The 23,888-nt window shown below is 35.2% G+C and overlaps 1 protein-coding gene across 1 annotated transcript in view; it reads left to right on the top strand.

The window, feature by feature from the left end:
* The first annotated feature begins 5,690 nt into the window (after window positions 1-5,690).
* Window positions 5,691-23,888, top strand: part of LOC123554271 (LIM homeobox transcription factor 1-beta.1-like) — a 59,739-nt gene continuing 41,541 nt past the window's right edge. Inside the window, exon 1 of the mRNA XM_053525252.1 lies at window positions 5,691-6,155. Coding sequence (XP_053381227.1) covers window positions 6,077-6,155 — 79 coding nt within the window. The 5' untranslated portion in view covers window positions 5,691-6,076. The remainder of the gene's footprint in view (window positions 6,156-23,888) is intronic.

Raw genomic sequence — 23,888 nt, 5'->3', positions numbered from 1 at the left:
AGGAGGTACAAATTTGTCTCGTTGTCTTGAAAAGAGGACATGAGCCGCGAAACTAAGAAGGCGAAATTCATTTATAGTGTCTCCGCTGTAGTTATGGTGTATGTGTAAATAGTCTCAGAAATTCTACTGATTCGAGAAAGTTTTAATGAACCTAACTTTCTTGAATTAAATTTTTTTCCCTTAACAATTTCTGAATGGAATCGTACTCCTTCATTACAGAAATCTTTATTCTTTCAGGTTTTAACACAAAAAGATCCCAAAAAAAGTTTCAAGCGCGCGCCGTTTTAGAAACACTGCAGTTTTTTTAAGGAACTTTTTTGTCTTAAAAATTTAGACAGTCCTTTGCGAATTCGGTTTTAAATGAAGCACTGTCATCATTTCTTAAATTTCGAAAAAAATTCAGTGTAACAACTATCACTTTACCTACATCTTTATTTGTAGACAATGACCTTTTGCATGAAGCTAACATATTCATCTTTCGACATGTCCACGAATTTATACACCTGAATCTTGAATTAACACACTCATTTTTGGACTTACATATCCCATCAGTGATCGGGTTGTAGACCCATGTGCAAGCTTGAATTTTATTGAATTTTGATAACAGTTTTTCATTTATTCTATGCAATGAATTTGAAAAAAAAATTGTATGTTCGAAAAATTTTAAATATTGAAATGCTTCAAGTTGTATTACATTAAATGTTGAAAGTTGGTTAACATTGTCATCACTAGTATCAGTTTATTCCCGTTTTATCAATACGCTGACGAGCTACCAATAGGATAGCAGTCTTAACTGTCGTCTGCCGGTATCTGATCAATTGATTGACAAGCGCGAGATTAGCGCGAGCCTCTCAGAGCACGACTTCAATGTAATGTCGCAGACGACAATATCTTGCCAGACGAAAGAAATTTTGCAAATTTTCATAAAATTTTACCAAGTGTGTTTTAAAGAATGGATTTTTTTTGTAAAAAATTTATTACGAGCAATTTGTTGCTGTAAGTACAACAGGTATTTTATTTTATAAAGTCGGCCTCACTTTTTACAAGAGTTGTGTTTTTTATTCAATATAATTTTTGAATCGAATTTAATGATTATAATCTTTTTGGGAAATTTTTTTTCATTATACGTCATGTGAGGAGACAGAGAACAAGGTACCGTAATACGTAACGATGTTTTTATTTAGACTCAAAATTAAGACAATTAAAAATGATAAAATATGTACTGGGTGTTTTAATTACAAAAAAAACGGCAATTTTTAAAACATTTTCTTTCCTAAACAGAAGATTAAAAGTCAAAAATTTATTTTAAAATGATATGTAACCGGTATATAGCGACGATTAAGTTTAAGCTAGATTCAGGTAAAAATAAGGTAAATTCATATGTTTGAGACAAAATGCTATATTTTTTACTGAAAACTGTAGTATTTACTTTTTGGCCACAATTAAAAGTGAAATATTAAGAAAAATGTAAAGTTTTCTTTATTTCAAGTAAATCATATTTGTATGCATGACAGAGAACCGTTGTTTTTGGGGCGTTCCCCCTTATTCATGAGCTGGGCATTTTGGGGGCATTTCTTTTAAAAAGTTTTTAAATTCATTAATTTTCCATTTATCATTTTGGTGAAGAAGGTCGCGTTTTGTATTGAGATGTATTCATAATTCACTACTTCATTCTTTTAATTCATATCTTGCACAAAATGTACCTGGATATTTAAAGACGAGTTTGTTGGTTGTGCCGTTATTGTTGATTTATTCCCTTTTTGAAATTTTTTTATTTTTTTAATTTTACTCAAGTACTGCGGTGTAGTTAAAAAAGTAGCCCGTGTGATAGAAATTTTTTGGATTAAGTATTTAACATAATAAATTAGAAACGGTCTACTAATTTTTATACATGATACATAGAATTATTATAAATAAATGTTTAGCATTTCAGCTGTTCAATATCCGTATTTAATACGGATTAAAAAATGCGTACCTTGTGTTTTATATTTCGTGCAATGATGGCCATTTGGCCTTCGCATTTTTTTTTTTATTATAAAGGTAAAATTATTTTCCAAATGTGTGTAAATGAATGCACGGTTATTAGAAAATACCATTTTTTAATTTACGGGAAAAAAGCAGACTTTGTTATAGTGTCCGTCCCCGTTAGCTTTGTCAAATTCTTCAATTTGATGTTTTTGTTTTTGTTTTTTTAAGATGTGTAATCAATAGACCCTCATTATGGTCTAATTCCATTTCAACATTAACTACAGCGATGTTTGTTGTAAATTATCTTTCCTTAATATTTCACAGTGTTTTCTTCCTAGGACAGATCTCCTCGGAGGCTATTCAAATTTTGTATAATTATTCTCCCTGAAATATAAAAAAAGTTAAAAGAACAGAATTTTAGTACCTTTTTATTCAGTATTCAGATTATTGTCCATAATCAGTTAGGTAACACTGCTGTAAATTAGTGCTTCTGCACAGGAACGTTAAAGAGCCAGCGGTGTATGAAACAATTATTGTAACGATTTATTTAGAGCGCTAGAATTCAAAGTGTTGTAAATATAATTAGAAGTTATGTCTATATTTAGGTGTCCCGCTAATTTTCTTTTTTTTATTATAATTTAAAAGAACATATGAATAAAACAAAGACATGCATTTTAAGTGCGATTATTTCAGCATTTTTGAAATAATTCCCAGTCTTGATGTTTTGTTGCGAAGAGTCAAACGTATTGTCGGTTGTCACAATAAAAGAAGTCATTTGTCAAAGCGACGTCACGTTCAGAAATGACGTTGGATATCAAGCGTCTTTATTTTACATATCAGTTACAAACACTTGCCGATGAAGTTTAACTTCCATACAGTACAAAGAATAAAAACAAACTTTTGATTAGAGTTAGCCGGACTATTGAACAGTTGTAAGGTTAGGATTCTAGTTCTCCTTTAACGAACTGAAGTTCCAGCGTCAATTTAAAATAAAAAAGTCTTAACCATTGACTTCCTTTTGTCTATAAATTTGAGAAGTGAAAATAATTGCAAATAAAACTGTCAGTGTAGACTATTGCGAGCAGTACACACATTTTCAACTGAATTGAAAAGAACGGATATGATCCATGTTTCCCTTAATGATGGTTGTGTGTGTGTGTGTGTGTGTGTGTGTGTGCATGTGTGCGTGTATGGGGTGTAATTGCATGAAAGTCAGTAAAATGGTTTCTAAACATACCATATCCTGAAGTCTCGAACAAACTTAATGAGAAAAAAAGCATGCGCAAAAATGTCTCAAAAAATGGAATTAACCGTTATGCAGTATATATGATATCGTTCTTGGGTAGAACAAAAAGTCAGAAGATAAACCTGGCTGAAATCACCGGAAAATTTGCTGATACTAATTTTTGTTCAGTATCCTTACAGATAGATCTATATATTTTTCTATTCAAAAGTACTTCTGTATCGTCGCTATTCATGTGTTTACATGTGTGCGTGTACAGTCGCCACTAATAACCAGCATGGGCGACTCCTCTAGAAAACTGTTAATAATTTTAGCTGGAGGATATTGCAAGATATAGGAGACGCTTCATTTCAAGTAGCTCATCTTGTTCCTTAGCCTCGAACTCGCGACCCTAGATTGTCCTTGTAAAACAAATATAATGTGTGTCTGTGTGAATCTAAATTTATTTAAAGCTGCTACAGACATCTTTGGCAGAATATCAGTCATTTTATGTTGACTGACGCACGAGCAAAATGAAGATGCCACTTTGAATTGAGCAGTATCCGATATTTTTGAACTTGCATTTGGTAAAGAGCACATGTTCGAGACTTTGCTTTGATAAAATCCAGGAAAAAGATCATTTGGAAGTAAAGGGCGCAACCAAGCAAAATAATGGCAGTCTTGGTTTGACTGGGTCTGTTCATGAGAGGTAATGAAACTTACATCCTACTAATACATACGGTACAAAAGAACCAGAATATATAACACCGTCTGAAATGTTATCAACAGTATAGTTGTGGCAGCGAGGATTCCAACTCGAAACCTCTGGTTTCCAAGTCCGATGTTATACAATATTATAAGTACTCTTTTATTCTAAAAATGATTAGTCTGAGAGTGTAAAAATTCTGTTTTAGATATTTGCAGTTTTTATTGCAAAAATAAAGCTGAAAAGTTCCACGCGGTTTCCTTACGAAGAAGTAAAGCTGAATATCAAAATACCACGTGACAAGTGAAAGATGAGACGCGATTTTTATCAAAGGTAAATAGTAGAAACAAAGAGCAAATATTGACAGTAAAATGAGGAATTGTCCCCTGTAAAAGCAGACGGTAAATCAAACCGCTAACTGAAGTGGCCATGTTGGTCCTAGTGTAATAAAACTGTCTTGTATCAAAAAGATATACTATAATTTAATACAAGGAACAATTGAGTGTTACAATTACTGTATTTATTTTATTATAGCTGGTTTAAACAATATCATAAATTTATGGCATATTTCTATTTAAGGAAAATCTGTTCTTTTTTCATAATGACACTATGTAGTCGTAAATGAGCACAGGAGAAGTGTTTTGTTTGAAACCAAGAGCTGATAATGTGTTCTTTGCTTTACAGTTTTGACCTTTGTGATAATCTTTTTCAAGAATATTGGGCAACTATTTGAAACTTTAGCAAAACCAAAGCAAACAATCTTTTACGCCATAAAACTAAATGTTCTCAACCGGTTGCATTTACGACAGTTTTAGAATATAACAATTCAAAGCAGACAAACTTTCACGCCAGTAGTCTGGAAATGTACCTATAGACATATGTCCAGCCGGCTGCATTTACGTCAGTAAAGATGGTACTCGAAATTTTAAGGCTTTGGTTGAATATTTTCTGTTTTGAATTTTTTTCAGGAAAGAAAATTCAGCCAATAAGTAAATGAGAATTTTTCTTTTAATTTTGATGAATGTTACAAACGTATATATATTCATAGTCGTTCAGATCCTAGATTCTACGGTGTTTGTTTTTTCATGGGCATATTAAGTGTAGTGGCAAGTACATTCTTTATCTGAAATTCTTAGCGCACAATTGCATTGTAAGTTCCCTTCTGATTAACACACATTTATTTCATAGGATATTACTTGTATTATTTTGAATAGGTGTACGTAATCCACTTTTACGACAGAGCTACCTTATTTTTGTTCGGCACAGATTCTGGAAATGACCAAATCGTTAAATCTACTTAAAATAAGTAGACTTCGTGAAACTGGCCCTAAAAACTGTCTTGCAAAAAATAAAATCACACAATACTTTGCGTTTTTATAATCATAGTTTTCTGCGTTTTCTCGTTGCTATGTTGCTTCCATATCTCTTTCCCGAGTAATGTCTTCCATATTTTCTCAATATACCATAGTTTTCTTTTAGGACTAAAAGTCACGGCCTTATCCAACATAATCTTGTTTAGTTTTTTTTTGTTATTTGTAGCATTTAGATCTATTTTTTTCAAATACAAAGATATGAATTAAATATGTGCACACACATATTTTTGACGTTATGGCAGAAATCTATGTATTGTTTGAACAACATGTAAATGCATGTATACAAATCACGATACAAGGACATGGTGCTAATAAATTAAGTGTTTTATATTATATAAAAAAAACATACGCGGATTCAGGATAGCTCAAGACAACTGAACTACAAAAGAACAATAGACTGTTATTTATCTGTTTCAGATCCTACCAGTCTGGCGACACGTTGTTGCAACGGCGTATGGTACTTACTTCCAAGAAAAAGCCTTGCGATTCAGCATGTTACAAAGGACGGAAAAATAAAAAATAACTTAAATATTTTTATATTGGCTGTAAATGTTACAAAATATATATCACTTCACAAAAAGACAGACTTCAAGGAAATATACGGAACTTTAAAAGCCCATACAAAAACAACACCAGCAAAAACAACAAGACTTGGTACAGAACGTCAGTGTTCTTGAGCACAAAGGGTCTGGTTACCTTGACCGCCTCAACAGCACAAGATTATCTGACTGGTTCAACGGGCAATTATTCAAGCTGTATCCTCCGGAGAGTCAGGAAGCCGGGCCGCAGTGGCCAGTGAGTGTCTGTATGGAAACTGGATTTATACACAGCTCCGGTGGTAACCATAGTAACGGCTACCCAGACTTTCCATCCCCTTTTTCAGCCGGTAAGTCATTTTTATACTTTTCCAGACCATGTTTTCAAATTAACTATTAGCAAACCATTCAACAATATACTGAACAAAATGTTCAAAATTAAACAGCTGAGTATACCTTGAACATTTAGTATAAAATGGTCGTACAAATAGTTAAGAGAAAGAGATAATTGGATAATTATGCCAAAACTGATATTTTGAGTCATATATTTGACTTACGTCTCTTGATTGTCACAAATGAATCATGATCTGCTTTATATTTTGTCTTTGATATAAACAAAGTTTGTTTTTTGCAAATGTACAAGTCTAAGTGAAGCAAATGCATGCAGCATTACACACATTTTGTCATTAGTTTCGAGGTTGTGTTTTTCATATCCTCAGAGAATTGGCAATCTTATATTGGAAGTATAGGTATATATAAATGCACAGATAAAACACCTTAATAACGTATTGATATTTATATGGAAGGGTAAGACCAAAGTGTTATCAGTATAAACAAAAATGGCGATGTCATGATTTGGCTGTAGGCTAGCAACGCACGATAGCGACCAAGCTGCTCTGAAAGTGTGACACATAAACAATGGCAAAGTAAACAGACGAACATCTTCTATGAAATATTTACAGCAAAGGGTTCATATCGAAATGTCTAAGTTAGAAAAGAAAAATGAGACCCTATAGCCTTGATGTATAAAGAATGATCATGCGTTTTGATGATCATAAGTGCGCTTAGAAGAAGAATAGTTTTTATATCCCGCGATCGCCCTTTAGCTAGCTATTGGCAAGTTGGCACGTAGCTATAAGGGTGTTTAGAATTTCATCGGCAGTTTGAAGACATTTGCTAGGGCTACTGATAGCTGTAATAACGATCAAGTACCGACCATAACACAATAAGGGTTGTTTATTGTAGCTAAAGGGTCTTCTCTCACGCACGCGCTTCACATTTTACGTTGCTAGGTGTCACGTGTCAGGCACGTGATGTGGTTGTATGAAAATGGCTATGATTTCATTTAACGAGTTGTCGGACAGAACAACAAATTCGAGCAAATTTTTACGAGATTTGTTATAATATGTTTGCCATTATTTTAGTTTTATTTTATTTTTCTTCAAATAACAGTTATTCCAGGAAACGTCTGTTTGAACTCACATGATCTTACACGATACATGTGTTCATTACAAAATATGTAAAAATAATCAATAAATAGACTTACTTACTCTTCGAAAAAAACAGAAAGTACAGATAAAGGTAACACTGTAGCTGACGGTGCTTGTAAACGGAAAATATGCTAAATGTCTTATAACAGTTAGGCCATATCAAACTTTTCAATGTTTATTTCATATACTCTCAGCTTGCACATTTAAACAAACTGGGCCGTTATTTTGCGTCACCATTATTTTTCAAAATCTACCAACCAGGTAGGAAAATAACTTTAATACACATAAAAAGCTATATCCCAAACGTTTTAACCAAAATAATCTTAAAGGTTATTTTGAAATTAAAGAAGGCAACTATGACAAAACACTTCAATAAATGAAAAAATATTAATATTTTTATAGAGTCTATTTCCCAATATTTTACTAGAATTTTTGTTTTTGTTTTTCTATTCATATAGCACAAAACCTACATCCTCGAAGGGATGCTTATAACATAGGTCCAATTTGGTATGGTATTGTGTAAAAACCAGCTTGAAAGCTTGGTGAATCTCTCCAAAATAAGCACAGTATTATATCTTTTATTTGATCCTATTTTATTGTGTTGATCTACAACTACAATGTATATTTTTCTTAACTTCTCTAAAGTCTTTTCTAAAGTCCAAATTTTTATCACTGTAGGGAAAACGTCGTACACAATGTCCTATATTTGTATGCCCCCGAAGGGAGGCATATAGTTTTTGAACCGTCTGTCCGTCCGTCGGTCTGTCGGTCTGTCCGCAATTTTCGTGTCCGGTCCATATCTTTGTCATCGATGGATGGATTTTCAAATAACTTGGCATGAATGTGTACCACAGTAAGACGACGTGTCGAGCGCAAGACCCAGGTCCGTAGCTCAAAGGTCAAGGTCACACTTAGACGTTAAAGGTCATTTTTCATGATAGTGCATTCGTGTCCGGTCCATGTCTTTGTCATCCATGGATGGATTTTCAAATAACTTGGCATGAATGTGTACCACAGTAAGACGACGTGTCGCGCGCAAGACCCAGGTCCGTAGCTCAAAGGTCAAGGTCACACTTAGACGTTAAAGGTCATATTTCATGATAGTGCATTGATGGGCGTGTCCGGTCCATATTTTTGTCATTCATGCATGGATTTTAGAATTACTGGGCATGAATGTGTACCACAGTAAGACGACATGTCGCGCGCAAGACCCAGGTCCGTATGTCAAAGGTCCTAAACTCTAACATCGGCCATAACTATTCATTCAAAGTGCCATCGGGGGCATGTGTCATCCTGTGGAGACAGCTCTTGTTTCATATATTTTAGCTAGGTTTTTTACATATTTTAGCTAGTTTTTTTCCACATATTTTAGCTAGGTTAAATTTACACTTAATATTATGTGCCTTCATGTAATATCCTCTACTTATTAAACGATGACGACATTAGACGTTGATTTCCGAAAAAAAAAACAAATATGATTATTTTTCTCCTCTTTTTGTAATTATAATTAACTTCATAGAGGATATTACATGAGTGTCTTTTCATATTGAATTTATTAAACGAGATGGATAAAATAATAAAATGCGAGGCTTTATCAATTTTATTTAACGAGTTTAATAAATTCAACGTGGAAAGTCACAAATGAAATATTCTTTTTTATCACATGGTAGCCTTTCCTGTCGAAACTTAAAAACAATCTACTTTCTTTTACTATATAAACAAGTCAATTTGACCAACGTCTCCTATACTATAAACGACGTTGACGTAAAAGCTTTATTACACTAGTGTATTATCATTTTTATTCTATGGCTTTACTACACTCCCGACGTCAGTTAAAAAATATCGAAAGCAATGGTCAAAAATGCTAAAAGAATCTAGTAAGATGCCATCTTTAAAAACCTTTTGGAATAATGTGATACACATGTCAATTTATTTACCAATCGTGTGCCAATTGTCCCACGGTACTTCCAAAACTAAACCATTATCAGTATACGTAGATAAATGCACGATAACTCGAAGAATTACCGCTTCCCATAATTGTTGGTTGAAAGGTGTTGTACACATATTAACTGACTTTATTAACACATTCTGATAACATGTAAACATTGTTGGCATGATATGGCCGATTTGATTTGACAGAAAAGAGACATTAGGTATACTGATCGATACAGAAATCAAACGTTTAAGATAAAACGTGGGCTAATTATTGAGAAATAGTTTTAGTTTTAAGAATCAGAGAAGCATTAGGTAGGACATATGTAGATGACCTAGAAATAAATGGTATGACCTTTTATAACCTATACATTTTCAGAAACTGAATTTATATAATTTGAACATAAAACATATTTTTGTGACCCTGTTTATTGAACCAAAAATGACACTGTAAAACATAATATGCATTTTTTTCCTCAAAATAACTTTTTTTTTCACATACGACCTTTTATTTCTGGGACGTCTATGTGTGGACGCATTAAAACTCACCGAAAATGCAACTTTGCTACGCATCTAAATACTTGTTATTGTCATTATTTTGTTCTTTCGCATCAAGTCCTATATTTTCAATTTCATATACTGCTGATGAATCCACACTACATTCTATTAATGACATGCTTGGAAACCATGCATATTTCATCTTTAAACTGCACTCTAGTTAATAATGTATTTCTACATAGAGAATCAAGAAAACATATTTGTTCATTGAATGTGTGAAATGAGGAAGAATATACGACTTTAAGTCGAATCAAGCTTTTTCATGAAGTTAAAAGTTTGGTGGTAACCAGTATTCTTGTACGTGTATGGTTGTCAAAATTTAATTTAAAGGGTTTACAATCCGAAAAAAAGAGAGAAAAATACTGTTATTGCTATACATAGGTAAACTTTTATTTAATATAGAAAACTGCAAGCGTAAAATTAAATGTGGTACGAATTTTAGTGTTCTTCAAAGAATTGTTGAATATGAAAACACGTATTATTAATAATTGTGAATACGTATGTAAATTCTTGGTTGTATTGATGCTTCCACTTTACCGTTCTTCAAACCGGAACTTGATAAAAAAGAGTGTAGAAATGCTTTTTCTCCCAGAATAAAGAACCTTAAGATGTAACTTTTTGTAGTGAGCCAAGATAATCAACCATGCAAGTGTCAATAATCGAGCTTGCATATGAAGTATATTTTAGACTTCATTAATGTAAGAACCCGTAAGACAAATTACAAGCGTGAAAATTTTATGACTTCAAGCAGGTACCAATATAATCTGTCATAAAATGGATCAAAAACAGATTTTGTGTTTTCCTTTTGGAAATTATGCGTCTTTTACATAGATTTCATAGGATTATTCGAAAGAAATCGAACATAAAATACCCATTGATATCCGTTCTGCCCGGGCACCTGTGCCATTTATTTTTTAAGTCAAAAATTAGAATGGTTCACTGACGAAGCCCGGGTTTTTAATACCTTTGACTTTGAAGTAGCAAACCCGACCGTTTTACCTCTTCAGAGTCAGTAGACGCTTTCATGCCTCCTGTCAGTTTATGTCGTGCTTGACTTGAACAATATTGACGAAGTTCTCTTCGACTTTTGGACCCAGGTTCACCCAAAATCGACAAGTCCTGGAACAAAAGTTTTCAATGTAGAGCCGGGCAGTCGTATAAGCACTTAGTGTGTGTGTTTGTTGTACCGGAAGTAGTATTTGTTCTATGTGTTAAGGAAGATGAGCGTCCATTTTACTTAGATTTTTCAGGACGGGAGACGAATACAAAGCTTGTATTCAACTAAAATATTTCGTGTTTTAAATGCAGAAAAATTGATTTCACTTTTCATCGAGTACAGCTTAAGGCAAAAAATCAAAATTAGATTATTTTGTGTGGCTAAAATTTGCCGACCAATTTATTTCTGTATACACATGAACAGCAGGCGTTTTAAAAACTTGTAGAGAGATACTTTCTGATTATGTGTTGTTTTATTTTTCAGATAAAACTGAAACTATCAGAAGATTTACACCAAATGTCATATAGTTCTATTAGACATTGGTTGTTAATGAAAGTTAAACGAGTTGTAATACTAATATATCGGACAATTAAACAGATAAATAGCACTTATATAATGCTATGTAATAAAATGAGACCCTTTAAAACACTAAATTAGTGACTAATGTCAGATAAAGACAACAAAAAATAAACGTGTTATTTAAATAAAAAGAATGCTTTAATAGACAAAATAGAAAAAGAAATAATTCAGTATTGAAGCCTGACACTAAATTAGTGAGTAATGTCAGATAAAGACAACAACAAAAAAACGTGTTATTTAAATAAAAAGAATGTTTTAATAGACAAAATAGAAAAAGAAATAATTCAGTATTGAAGCCTGAAAATTCCAATATATCTTTATAACGTTTTCTACCCATATCTATAGAATTAGGTCTTCTTTTCTTCCGAGATTTAGTAAATAATTCCATTTATCAGTCACTGTAAAAGGGAAAGGCAACGTTGTTCTTACGTTGATTTCGTCAGCTGGGATTTCTTAAATCATTTAGAGAAGTGAAAGAATTTTCAAAATCGGAGTAAAAATGAGAAGGTTATGAGCATTTAAATATTTGGTCAAACTGGCGGCCATTTTGTTTCAATGGCAACAAAAAACAAAATGGTGGATTTATTAATTTTTTAGATACACATTTGAACAGTATTTACTTATTTCTGTAAATCAATTTCTCTACTTTTTCCAGCTATAATGAAGGAAATTATCAAGTTTTACAACTTACACTCAAGAAACAAATAAAAATACATCTATTCAAAAGGCTATTTGCTAAATAAATATTCGACAGTGTGTAAATGACGTCATAAACACACTAAAATGGCTGCCTCCATGATCAGCAATTTTCTTAAATTTCAAACTCCCATATCTTTTTCAATAGTGGTCCGATTTAAAAAAAATCTTTCAGCGTTATGAAAGACTTAAGAATGTCTTCCATGTAGAACTAACTTATTGTCAGGCTTTCCATACCCTTTAATAAAATTAAATAAAACAAACTAAATGAGTTAATTGAGTTCTGTTCAGTATTATTGATTAATAAAAATATAACCTGTGAAATATTTTGTTTTTAATTGGTATGTACTGCGTTAATCACGCACTTTTATTGAATCTAAATATAAAATTCATTAAATTAATTATGATTAAATTCTTTTTTTTATATTATATACATAAAATATCAAAGGCTGAAAGGACTGGTGTGGGCGGGATTTTTGGTATTTAGCTTCTTCTTTCTTTGTGTTTGACTACGTGCCTTACTGCTTCTCCTTGGCTTGGTGTGGGGTTGGAAGGACAGTTAAGTAGGATTTAACTGCATTTCTTGCTTGTCTGTTACCAAATATCATTTCTTTTGTACAAATTACAGTTTGATAAACTTTCAGGACCCGCTTTCTTAAAAAGAGTAACAAACAGAAAATCTGATAATTTATGAGAAAACTAGCCTAAAATGAAATAATATTCAATAATTACCAAAGTCTCATAAAAGAGAAACATGGAGAAGCCAGTTAATAAATTATTTTTTTTTTACCTCAGACACAAGTCGAACTATGTGCGTCCTCACAAGAGTCAATATCTTACATATAATCTAAATTGTTATCTTGACGGCAGTCAGTGATGTACCCACAGGCTGAACTACTTTATCATTGATAGAAATGGTCGGCCTGAATGTAGTCAGTGACCTCACTACGGGTCGAACTACTTTATCATTGATAGAAATTGTCGACCTGGATGCAGTCAGTGACGTAAGAACGGGTTGAACTACTTTATCATTGATAGAAATTGTCGACCCGAATGCAGTCAGTGACGTAACAACGGGCTGGACTACTTAATCATTGATAGAAATGGTCGGCCTGAATGCAGTCAGTGACGTAACTACGGGTCGAACTACTTTATCATTGATAGAAATTGTCGACCTGAATGCAGTCAGTGACTGACGTAAGAACGGGTTGAACTACTTTATCATTGATAGAAATTGTCGACCCGAATGCAGTCAGTGACGTAACAACGGGCTGGACTATTTAATCATTGATAGAAATGGTCGGCCTGAGTGCAGTCAGTGACGTAACCACTGGTCGAACTACGCTATTATTGATAGAAATAGTCAGCCTGAATGCAGACATGACATTGACGTAACTACGGGTCGAACTACGTTATCATTGATAGAAATGGCCGGCCTGAATGCAGTCAGTGACGTAACTACGGGTCGAACTACGCTATCATTGATAGAAATGGTCGGCCTGAATGCAGTCAGTGACGTAACTACGGGTCGAACTACGTTATCATTGATAGAAATTGTCGACCTGAATGTTGTCAGTGACGTAACCACGGGCTGGACTACTTTATCATTGATAGAAATGGCCGGCCTAAATGCAGTCAGTGACGTAACCACGACTTGGACTACTTTATCATTGATAGAAATGGCCGGTCTGAATGCAGTCAGTGTCGTAACAACGGGCTGGACTACTTTATCATTGATAGAAATGGTCGGCCTGAATGCAGTCAGTGTCGTAACCACGGGCTGGACTACTTTATCATTGATAGAAATGGTCGGCCTGAATGCAGTCAGTGACGTAACCACGGGCTGACTACTTAATCATTGATAGAAATGGTCGGCCTGAGTGCAGTCAGTGACGTAACCACGGGCTGCACTACTGAATCATTGATAGAAATGGTCGGCCTGCGTGCGGTCAGTGACGTAACCACGGGCTGCACTACTTAATCATTGATAGAAATGGTCGGCCTGCGTGCAGTCAGTGACGTAACCACGGGCTGCACTACTTAATCATTGATAGAAATGGTCGGCCTGAGTGCAGTCAGTGACGTAACCACGGGCTGCACTACTTAATCATTGATAGAAATGGTCGGCCTGAATGCAGTCAGTGACGTAACCACGGGCTGGACTACTTTATCATTGATAGAAATGGTCGGCCTGAATGCAGTCAGTGACGTAAATACGGGCTCGACTACTTGATCATTGATAGAAATGGTCGGTCTGAATGCAGTCAGTGACGTAACTACGGGCTGGACTACTTGATCATTGATAGAAATGGTCGGCCTGAATGCTGTCAGTGACGTAACAACGGGCTGGACTACTTTATCATTGATAGAAATGGTCGGCCTGAGTGCAGTCAGTGACGTAACCACGGGCTGCACTACTTAATCATTGATAGAAATGGTCGGCCTGAGTGCAGTCAGTGACGTAACCACGGGCTGCACTACTTAATCATTGATAGAAATGGTCGGCCTGAGTGCAGTCAGTGACGTAACCACGGGCTGCACTACTGAATCATTGATAGAAATGGTCGGCCTGCGTGCAGTCATTGACGTAACCACGGGCTGCACTACTGAATCATTGATAGAAATGGTCGGCCTGAGTGCTGTCAGTGACGTAACCACGGGCTGGACTACTTAATCATTGATAGAAATGGTCGGCTTGAGTGCAGTCAGTGACGTAACCACGGGCTGCACTACTTTATCATTGATAGAAATGGCCGGCCTGAATGCAGTCAGTGACGTAACAACGGGCTGAACTACTTTATCATTGATAGAAATGGTCGGCCTGAATGCAGTCAGTGACGTAACTACGGGTTGAACTACTTAATCATTGATAGAAATGGTCGGCCTGAATGCAGTCAGTAATGTAACCACGGGCTGAACTACTTTATCATTGATAGAAATTGTCGGTCTGAATGCAGTCAGTGATGTCATTACGAATGGACTTCATTATCATTGAAAGAAAATTCATAATCTTTTTAATCGGCCTGAATGCCGTCCTAGATGTAACTACAAGGTTGGCTACTTTATCACTGATGATTAATTCGCAATGCTGATCAAACGTGATAGAACTATTTTCTGTAGAACATGAACTTAGTTTGTGTGTGTTAATAATAAGGACTTGATGATTTTCAGAAGTATACTTACAACTCTGGTAGCTGTTATACCCGCCCCTACACCACCCACACACATATTTTTTATAAACGCTTTTATCAGTTCTATATGTGACATATTTGTTATCTTGATAGATTTCGTGAAACATTCTCCTTAATGGTATAGAACATTGTCTTTATTCTCGGTCTGTTCATGAACATGCCCATTTGACCTGGTCATACATTACCTGAACAGGCATGTATAAAAACGACTAGAATGACAAATATGTATCTTTTCTATGATTTATTAAGTATCTTGATTTCTTTTTTCTGTCATTTTCATTTATATTCATGCGCTCAGATTTTACTAACAGTTTCGTTTAACCTCTAATTTTACAGTCCATAAAACTCTTCAAAACTGAGGCCTGATTTTAAGGCTCGAGGCCCGTAACACCTATTTAAACCAATTAAATGAAATGTTTAGCACCCTATCTGTCACTAAATGCCCTCTCTCATGACATGCTTCTTTGATGGTAAGCGACCTGGTTCCTTTTAAAGAAAACACCATTGTCGATCTACAAAATATATAATAACATGTTATTAAACACGGGGTTATTATATTTTATTGTGATCTATACCATCGTATCCAACCTTTGACATATTAGCCACGCTCCTTTGCTCTATACTGTAGATCTTATCTAGAATCAATGACACTTAATTCTTTCCAAAGAAACATTTTTACCCAACGTTTGTAATTTAAGGCATTCAATATTCCTGTAAAAGGTTTCGCTCAAATTTCTGTCACTGCAGAAAATATGGCGAGACATATTCGAGAGGTTGTGGGCGTCATTCTTTCTGCGCGTGCACGCTGTCATATTTTAATGCAGCTTGTCAACTGTAATATGCCACTACGCCAAGAACCGAAACTGTACAAGAACCGAAAACTGAAAACTTTTACGTATCTCAAAAAGAACTTGGGTACATACGGTATACATAAGGCGGATATCGGGCAATAGTTTTGTCCGGCAGACCATCAAACATACGATTTATTATATGACATCAGAAAAAAGGTTTTTATTATTTGTTTTCTTCAATTTTTGACTTCAAGCCAAGTAAAATCAGCTGTTGACCGGGCAATAACACAAACAATGGACCCGCTGTATATAAATAGAGTAATGTAATAACTCATTTTTAATTTATAACATCCGATCACCACAATGTCGGTTTCTTTTTTCTTTATAAACATATTTTATTTTAAGACTTACATATTCATATTCTAGAACATGGCATTGCATTTTTATTTTTACTAATGGAAAAGGATTTTACCGTATTGCAAAACAAAGATAATGTTAAAATGGATAAACGGAAACCCGTTAAAATTTCATGTTTCCATTAGCATAACATGTATATATGTATTGGCATTGAAAAAAAAACAATACGCCATATATATATACGCTACGTGTGCGGATGTAGGAAGCTACGATGCGGTCCTGCTGAAATCGCAAAGATTGTCATGTGAAAGAACGTGGGTACCATCTGTATCAACTACTAATCTGTTTTTTTTCTTCATAAGTGTCAGGCGACATTATAAGGTTGTATATGGCTTTATCTGTTAATCTGCCGTTTAATAAAATTAACGCAGTCTTCTACATTATCCTAGAAGTTTACAAGTTAATTGTTACTGACAATTGGCGTCAAAACGGGTACTTCCCGTGTATACACGTCATTATTTCTGCGCCGAGCCTCTTCTTTGGTCCTTTAGACGAGATAGTAGTATACAAATTAATCCTGACATCCGTTGTCTAAACAAACGGTATCGTTTTCAGGCCGACGGCACATCGGCGGACCTTATCCTCTAATTACACGCTTTAAAGGCGTTAAGTAGAGTGTTTGGGCCTTAAACAGAGTGCCAAAAGCATAAAACTACCGAAATACCAACATTTTGCAATTTGAGCCCGCGGCCGCTAAAGGCTGCATTCGAATTCAACTAATTTGATTCTATTTTCATTAAGTTGTTGAAAAAAGAGTATTAAATGTACTTGTAGAGGTTTTAAATGACTCTTTAGTGTCCGTGGAGAGACAGTTGTATAGTTGAAATGGGATATATCATTTGTAGTACTTTTGAAAGATCCTTTTAGTTTTGACGCATTCCTTTCAAACAATTAGTAAAATACGTGAAACTTGTGCTGTCAAAACAAGATGGTAATTATATTTACACTAGCTTCGAATGCAAATATATTGATTATTATTTGATAGTTTTCTCGTAAATTGAAATTTTACTACATTTTTGTTCTGCTGTTCCATTCAAAAGAAAGTCGTCTGCTTGTAGTTTGCACATCAACCGTTGTAAATCTTATAATTTACGGTATGTACATATATTGACTTCACGGATAAAAGTTATGTACCATCATTAATATGCATATAATTAATTGCAGCCAAACCTTTCAGTCATGCGTTAACAGTATCTATATTTGTATGTCGTCTACTACCGGTTGAATGAAGAAAATACGGAGGTATGATTTAAAATATTACAGATAAAGTAAAAAAAAAAAAGACATTAAATTCCATGTTTTTTTTTTAGTTTCTGGTGTTCGTAACTACCAGTTTTACCATTTTTTCTTTGTGTTTTTATATAAAAGACATTTGTCGTTAAGATCTTCGTGATTGTATTTTTTATTTATATTCTGGTTTCAGCTGTAGGTTGTTTATAAGTTTCTTATTATTTTATACCTAGACATCAAGGTACATTTACGTGAGATTTGCACATACGCTATATTGCCTTGTTAAAGTCCTTCATTTAAATTTTCCAACTGATAATAAATCACTGAATTCTTTAAATTTCACAGGTACTTTAACATGCATAAATAATTTCTAAAATTCCGGTACCTGAATTAAAAGTTCCTAATTAAAACACTTTGCGAAATGTTGTATCCCTTTGAAGAGAAGCTGTTCAAACGTCACCACGGCAAAATTATTGCCGCAGTTGTGTCGGTGGACGGGGATATTAGCTATTCTGGACGGAGAGTTTATTACCGTATCAGAAAGTGATGCGAGAAATTTGAAAAGTGTCCTTAATCGCTTTAATAGACACCGATTATCATATTAACAATGAAGAAATTTATGATGCCCATTTTTAATTATCTGACTCAAAATTAAAGGAAGACAATAAAATTCGAGGGGAAAATGTGAGCTATCCTTTCTATAAGGAAATAAAAGGGCCTATAGAAGGTCTCTAAGGAAGCAGATTTTATGTTAAACATATTGCGTAGCAAGTTGTTAGATCCAAGGTGATAAAGTTTTAATTAAATCTTTATAAGTCATAGTGACCTGGTTGTACGTTTGGGCATAAGTCTCAGAGAGCAATGTAATAAAACTGAGTTTGGGCAACAGTCTCAGAGGACAATGCCGTCATGCCCATAAATGAGCGCTGTGTAATAAAACTGAGTTTGGGCAACAGTCTCAGAAAACAATACCGTTGTGTAATACGGTGTTCCGTTTGGACAATCGTGACTTTTTACTGATTCCTAAACCGCGATGTACGATGGTACAATGACGAAAAGGCGATGGTGCGATGGCACGATGATGAAACAACGATGGTACGATGGTGAAAACGCGATGGCACGATGATGAAATCGCAATGATGCGATGGTACGATGGTGAAATGTCGATGTAATATCGCGTTTTCATCATCGTACCATCGCGTTTTCACCATCGTGCCATCGCGTTTTCATCATCGTACCATCGCATTATCACCATCGTACCATCGCGTTTTCACCATCGTGCCATCGCGTTATCACCATCGTACCATCGCGTTTTCACCATCGTACCATCGCGTTATCACCATCGTACCATCGCATTATTACCATCGTACCATCGCCTTCCGATGGTCATGCGCAGTAGTACAGTATATGTGTCAGTAATAAATCTCATTTTCACATTGCACTATGTACCTTCTACATCCTAACAAGAATAACTATTACATCCAGCTTTTTATTTACTTTCATGCATACATAAATACAAAGGACGTGGCCTTGAAGATTTTACACAGTTTTAATGAGTTGAGCACTGAACATTTTGAAAAACATTTTGCAAAACAGCTGAATCTAAATGGTAAATTTCTTCTCACAAAATACATTGAGATACATTCATATATTGTTGACAAAAATTCAAGTGAACGGAACTACGCCTTTCTAACCGGAAGGCGAGGTACGATGGTGAAAACGCGATGGTACGATGGCGATAACGCGATGACACGATGGTGAAAACGCGATGGTACGATGGTGATAACGCGATGGCACGATGGTGATAACGCGATGGTACGATGATGATAACGCGATGGCACGATGGTGAAAACGCGATGGTACGATGATGAAAACTCGATGGCACGAGGGTACGATGGTGAAAACGCGATGGTACGATGGTGAAAACGCGATGGTACGATGGTGATAACGTGACGGCACGATGGTGAAAACGCGATGGTACGATAGTGATAACGCGATGACACGATGGTGAAAACGCGATGGTACGATGATGAAAACGCGATGGCACGATGGTACGATGATGAAAACGCGATGGCACGATGGTGCGATGGTGAAAACGCGATGGTACGATGATGAAAACGCGATATTACATCGACATTTCACCATCGTACCATCGCACCATCGCGATTTCATCATCGTGCCATCGCGTTTTTCACCATCGTACCATCGTTGTTTCGTCATCGTGCCATCGCGCCATCGCGTTTTCGTCATCGTGCCATCGTGCGGAACTACGCCTTTCTAACCGGAAGGCGAGGTACGATGGTGAAAACGCGATGGTACGATGGTGAAACCGCGATGGTACGATGGTGATAACGCGATGACACGATGGTGAAAACGCGATGGTACGATGGTGATAACGCTATGGCACGATGGTGAAAACGCGATGGTACGATGATGATAACGCGATGGCACGATGGTGAAAACGCGATGGTACGATGATGAAAACTCGATGGCACGAGGGTACGATGGTGAAAACGCGATGGTACGATGGTGATAACGTGATGGCACGATGGTGAAAACGCGATGGTACGATGGTGATAACGCGATGACACGATGGTGAAAACGCGATGGTACGATGATGAAAACGCGATGGCACGATGGTACGATGATGAAAACGCGATGGCACGATGGTGCGATGGTGAAAACGCGATGGTACGATGATGAAAACGCGATATTACATCGACATTTCACCATCGTACCATCGCACCATCGCGATTTCATCATCGTGCCATCGCGTTTTCACCATCGTACCATCGTTGTTTCGTCATCGTGCCATCGCGCCATCGCGTTTTCGTCATCGTGCATCGCGGTTTAGTTTTAAATAAAAAGTCACGATTGTCCAAACGGAACACTGTACAAAGTACATGTATTGTTGAATGCACGAGTTATTTTTTAAATTCACGGTATTAATTTCTATATATTTTTTTGCGCTGTCAGTATATAAAAATAAACTATTTGGATTTCTTTAACTGTTTTGCAAGTCGAAATAACTACCAATCACAACCCACGCCCACCAGAAAGTAGTATGTGTCCGGCAACATGTTCAAAGAAAACTACAACTTTTCATGACCTGTTTACAGCAAGCCCATATTTTAAGTCACGTGGAAGAACTGGTGATTTCTTTCAGTTATAACAGGACTCCAGGAGTCTGAAGTTTATGGGTTGTAGGTTCCGTTTTTGTCAGATGATATCTATGAAAACAATAAACGAACAACATGGACTTTTGTCTAACGCTGGTTCCCATATCTAAATATTTTTTTGCAAGAAACGACTTCATGTACCAAGTTCAACAGCGATAGAAATAGAAAGTAACATTACTGCCGAAATGAACAATATTATCATAGAAAGAAACTAATTTATAAAACAATCAAAATAAGAAAATAATCATTTACCCAGATACAGTACTCTTTTTTTTTGCGACGCATTTGTTGCAAATCCAACGAAACCGTACTAATATATATAACATGCTTTACCCGGCTTGTAAAATCAAATGGTAGAACTGAAAATGCCTTCTAGAGAAAATAACTTAAACTAGTACAGTTTTGTTAAATAGTTTAGATGTCATCATTAATAAGTAAAATAAGCGTGTTTACCTTGTATACTTCGAGTCGTAGATTCGGACTGGTGGTTTATTTTTTAACAATAGATGTGGACACCGTCCGCTTTTTCTTCGTTATAAATATTTTCTAGTTAAATATTGCACTACAAATAGATCTTTTTCAAAATGATGAAAATTAAGCTATGTACGGCCTGACATATGCAGTTCCGGTTTCTCATACTGCCTATTTAATGTTTGCATCCAAATTTCAAAATCCAATAATTCTACAGAAAAGACCGTTGGTTTGACATTAAAGTTACATCATTATTTTTATTCTTTTTCTGATTGTTGAAAACAATACAATGGTTTGTTCATGCCACATTTCCATAACAGTGCTCATTACTAAAAATAGATATAAATTCCATTCCACTTATAAATAGTTAATTCCATTAAACCGAGAGCAATAAACAATAAAAGAAAGTTTTGTGTCAAAGTAACATTGCATTTTTACTCCATGATAAGACATTCTCTATCTTTATCTCTAAGACAATGATGAAGAGACCCGCTGCCGGTACCCAAGGCAACGGTTTGATATTTTAGGCTGATAAAAAAAAAGAAAGAAAAAGATATAGTTAACCTGCATATTTTGATTTCAGTAGTGTATTCTGAAGAAATAAATTACTGGTACATATTTAAAGTAAGTTTGGACTGTTTCTGGACAAGGTGGGAATTTTACGTAATGGACCACCGTTGTTTACAAAAGTAACGAGTATATTATAGACCTAGCAAAAGTCCGAGGCAAAAATAAGTTCAGTGATACATTAAACCTTAAATATACTTTTTGTTAATTCCTATGATGAAAGAAATGTAGTGTTCTTAAGTAAAGACAGGTGTAAAAAGGACATTTATATTTCAGGGGAAAAAAAAATAAAACGCACAAAGTTCAGTGGCGCTATTAAACCTTTACAATACAAAGTCACATTACCAATTCATGATTTTCACGCTGCGCCGTGAAGTTCCATGCGAATCGATGAACAGCACGCGCATGAGAGTGTCGCGCATTCTGAAAAGGAAGTTGTGAACTCGAGTAAAAGACGGAGAATGTATGACATTACCGTCCCGCCGAGGGTGAAATGACGGGGAAAATCGACACAAAAATGCTCTCAGAAACCTCTTTTACAGCGAGTTGTAACTCGGTAAGAACGACTGTGTTTCCCATAGCTAAACAAAAGTTTTCCGCAATGTAAACAAGTTTTTGCCATTAGAACGAAAGCAAAAAATGTTACACTTGAATTGTAGTTCTACTACTTTTATTCTTTTTGGAAGCGATTTTGTATATGATGTGTCATTTCATAGAGACGAAAGAAAAACTAGGTAAAAATCGCAAGTACCAACATGCTTCACTTCTGTATTTATAGTGTCATTTTTAATTCAGCGGCATGTCATAATTTAAAATATCTTTTATATGTATACTATAGTAAATGTCTAAATCCGCATTTCCTCGATCGTGCAAAAGGTGTTTTTTTGTGTATTACTTAAAGCTGGCTGAGCTTATAAGTTGGAGAAATATAACAATATTTAGCAAAACGTTTCTCATATTTATGAAAGAAAGTGAATAAAAATATGAACACGTCTGCCCAATATGTTCACCCAATCCAGAACATACAACATTTTAAAATCCCCGCTAAAAAGTCAAAATATGAATACTGAATCCAGTTATAAAAATGATACTAATGTAAAAAGTACGATTTAAATAAAAGTAAACGGGCAGGTTTGTATTTGTTTGGCTCATATATCGTGTTAGCAACATATGAAAAATCTAAAATGTGTATTAATAGTTACTGCAGTAATTTCTAACTTTTACAGAAACCTTTGATGTTTGACTTTATGTCGATTTCAAATTTTCTTGCATAGAAACATTTACATTTTCGCTTAACAGCCGGCTAGAGGCGTGTTTCTGAGGGCTGATGACTGCAGTAACAAAATAAGCGAGTTCTTTGTAGTTTGAATCTTAAGCTTACAACGTAAAAATGATGAAAGGTGTCAATTTGCATTTATTTTGTGTATCAAAAGGAAAAATATGCGTGACTCACAAGGGTCAGTTTTTTATTCGTAAAATAAAATTTAACGATAAACAGATGCAAAAAGAACGTTTTAGTCTTACTTTGGCTATTATGCATGATCAAATGTAATACTTTGTTATAAATAGACTTAGTGCTGTACGTTAGAGGAGCCTGAGTCAAATTCATGATAGATACAAGTATTCATATCATGAAAGGATTAAGATATTTTACGTCGACAAGACATAAAACAGTACAGCATGAGCTTTGAAGTTACCGAGCGATAATCTCGTTGCACAACCTGGACATGGTGTAGGAATCATCAACAAAGATCCCGTCTGTGCTTGAAATAATGACATAAAGTCCCTCTAATACTCACGATCGAGAAGTCACCGCCGACGGGACCCGCATCAACTCAGCAATTTGTTTAATGTTTCGGAATAGTTAAACAGAACATTAAGGCATGACTTCAGAAGGAAGATATAAATAATAACTAAATAATTTAAATGTCATGGTATATATTCATTTGAGTCTCATGAATGTACATACAGTTTAATTATTAACT

The sequence above is a fragment of the Mercenaria mercenaria genome, chromosome 15 (genome assembly GCF_021730395.1).
Source record: "Mercenaria mercenaria strain notata chromosome 15, MADL_Memer_1, whole genome shotgun sequence".
Lineage (NCBI taxonomy): Eukaryota > Metazoa > Mollusca > Bivalvia > Venerida > Veneridae > Mercenaria > Mercenaria mercenaria.
This window is presented reverse-complemented; position numbering and strand designations above follow the sequence as displayed.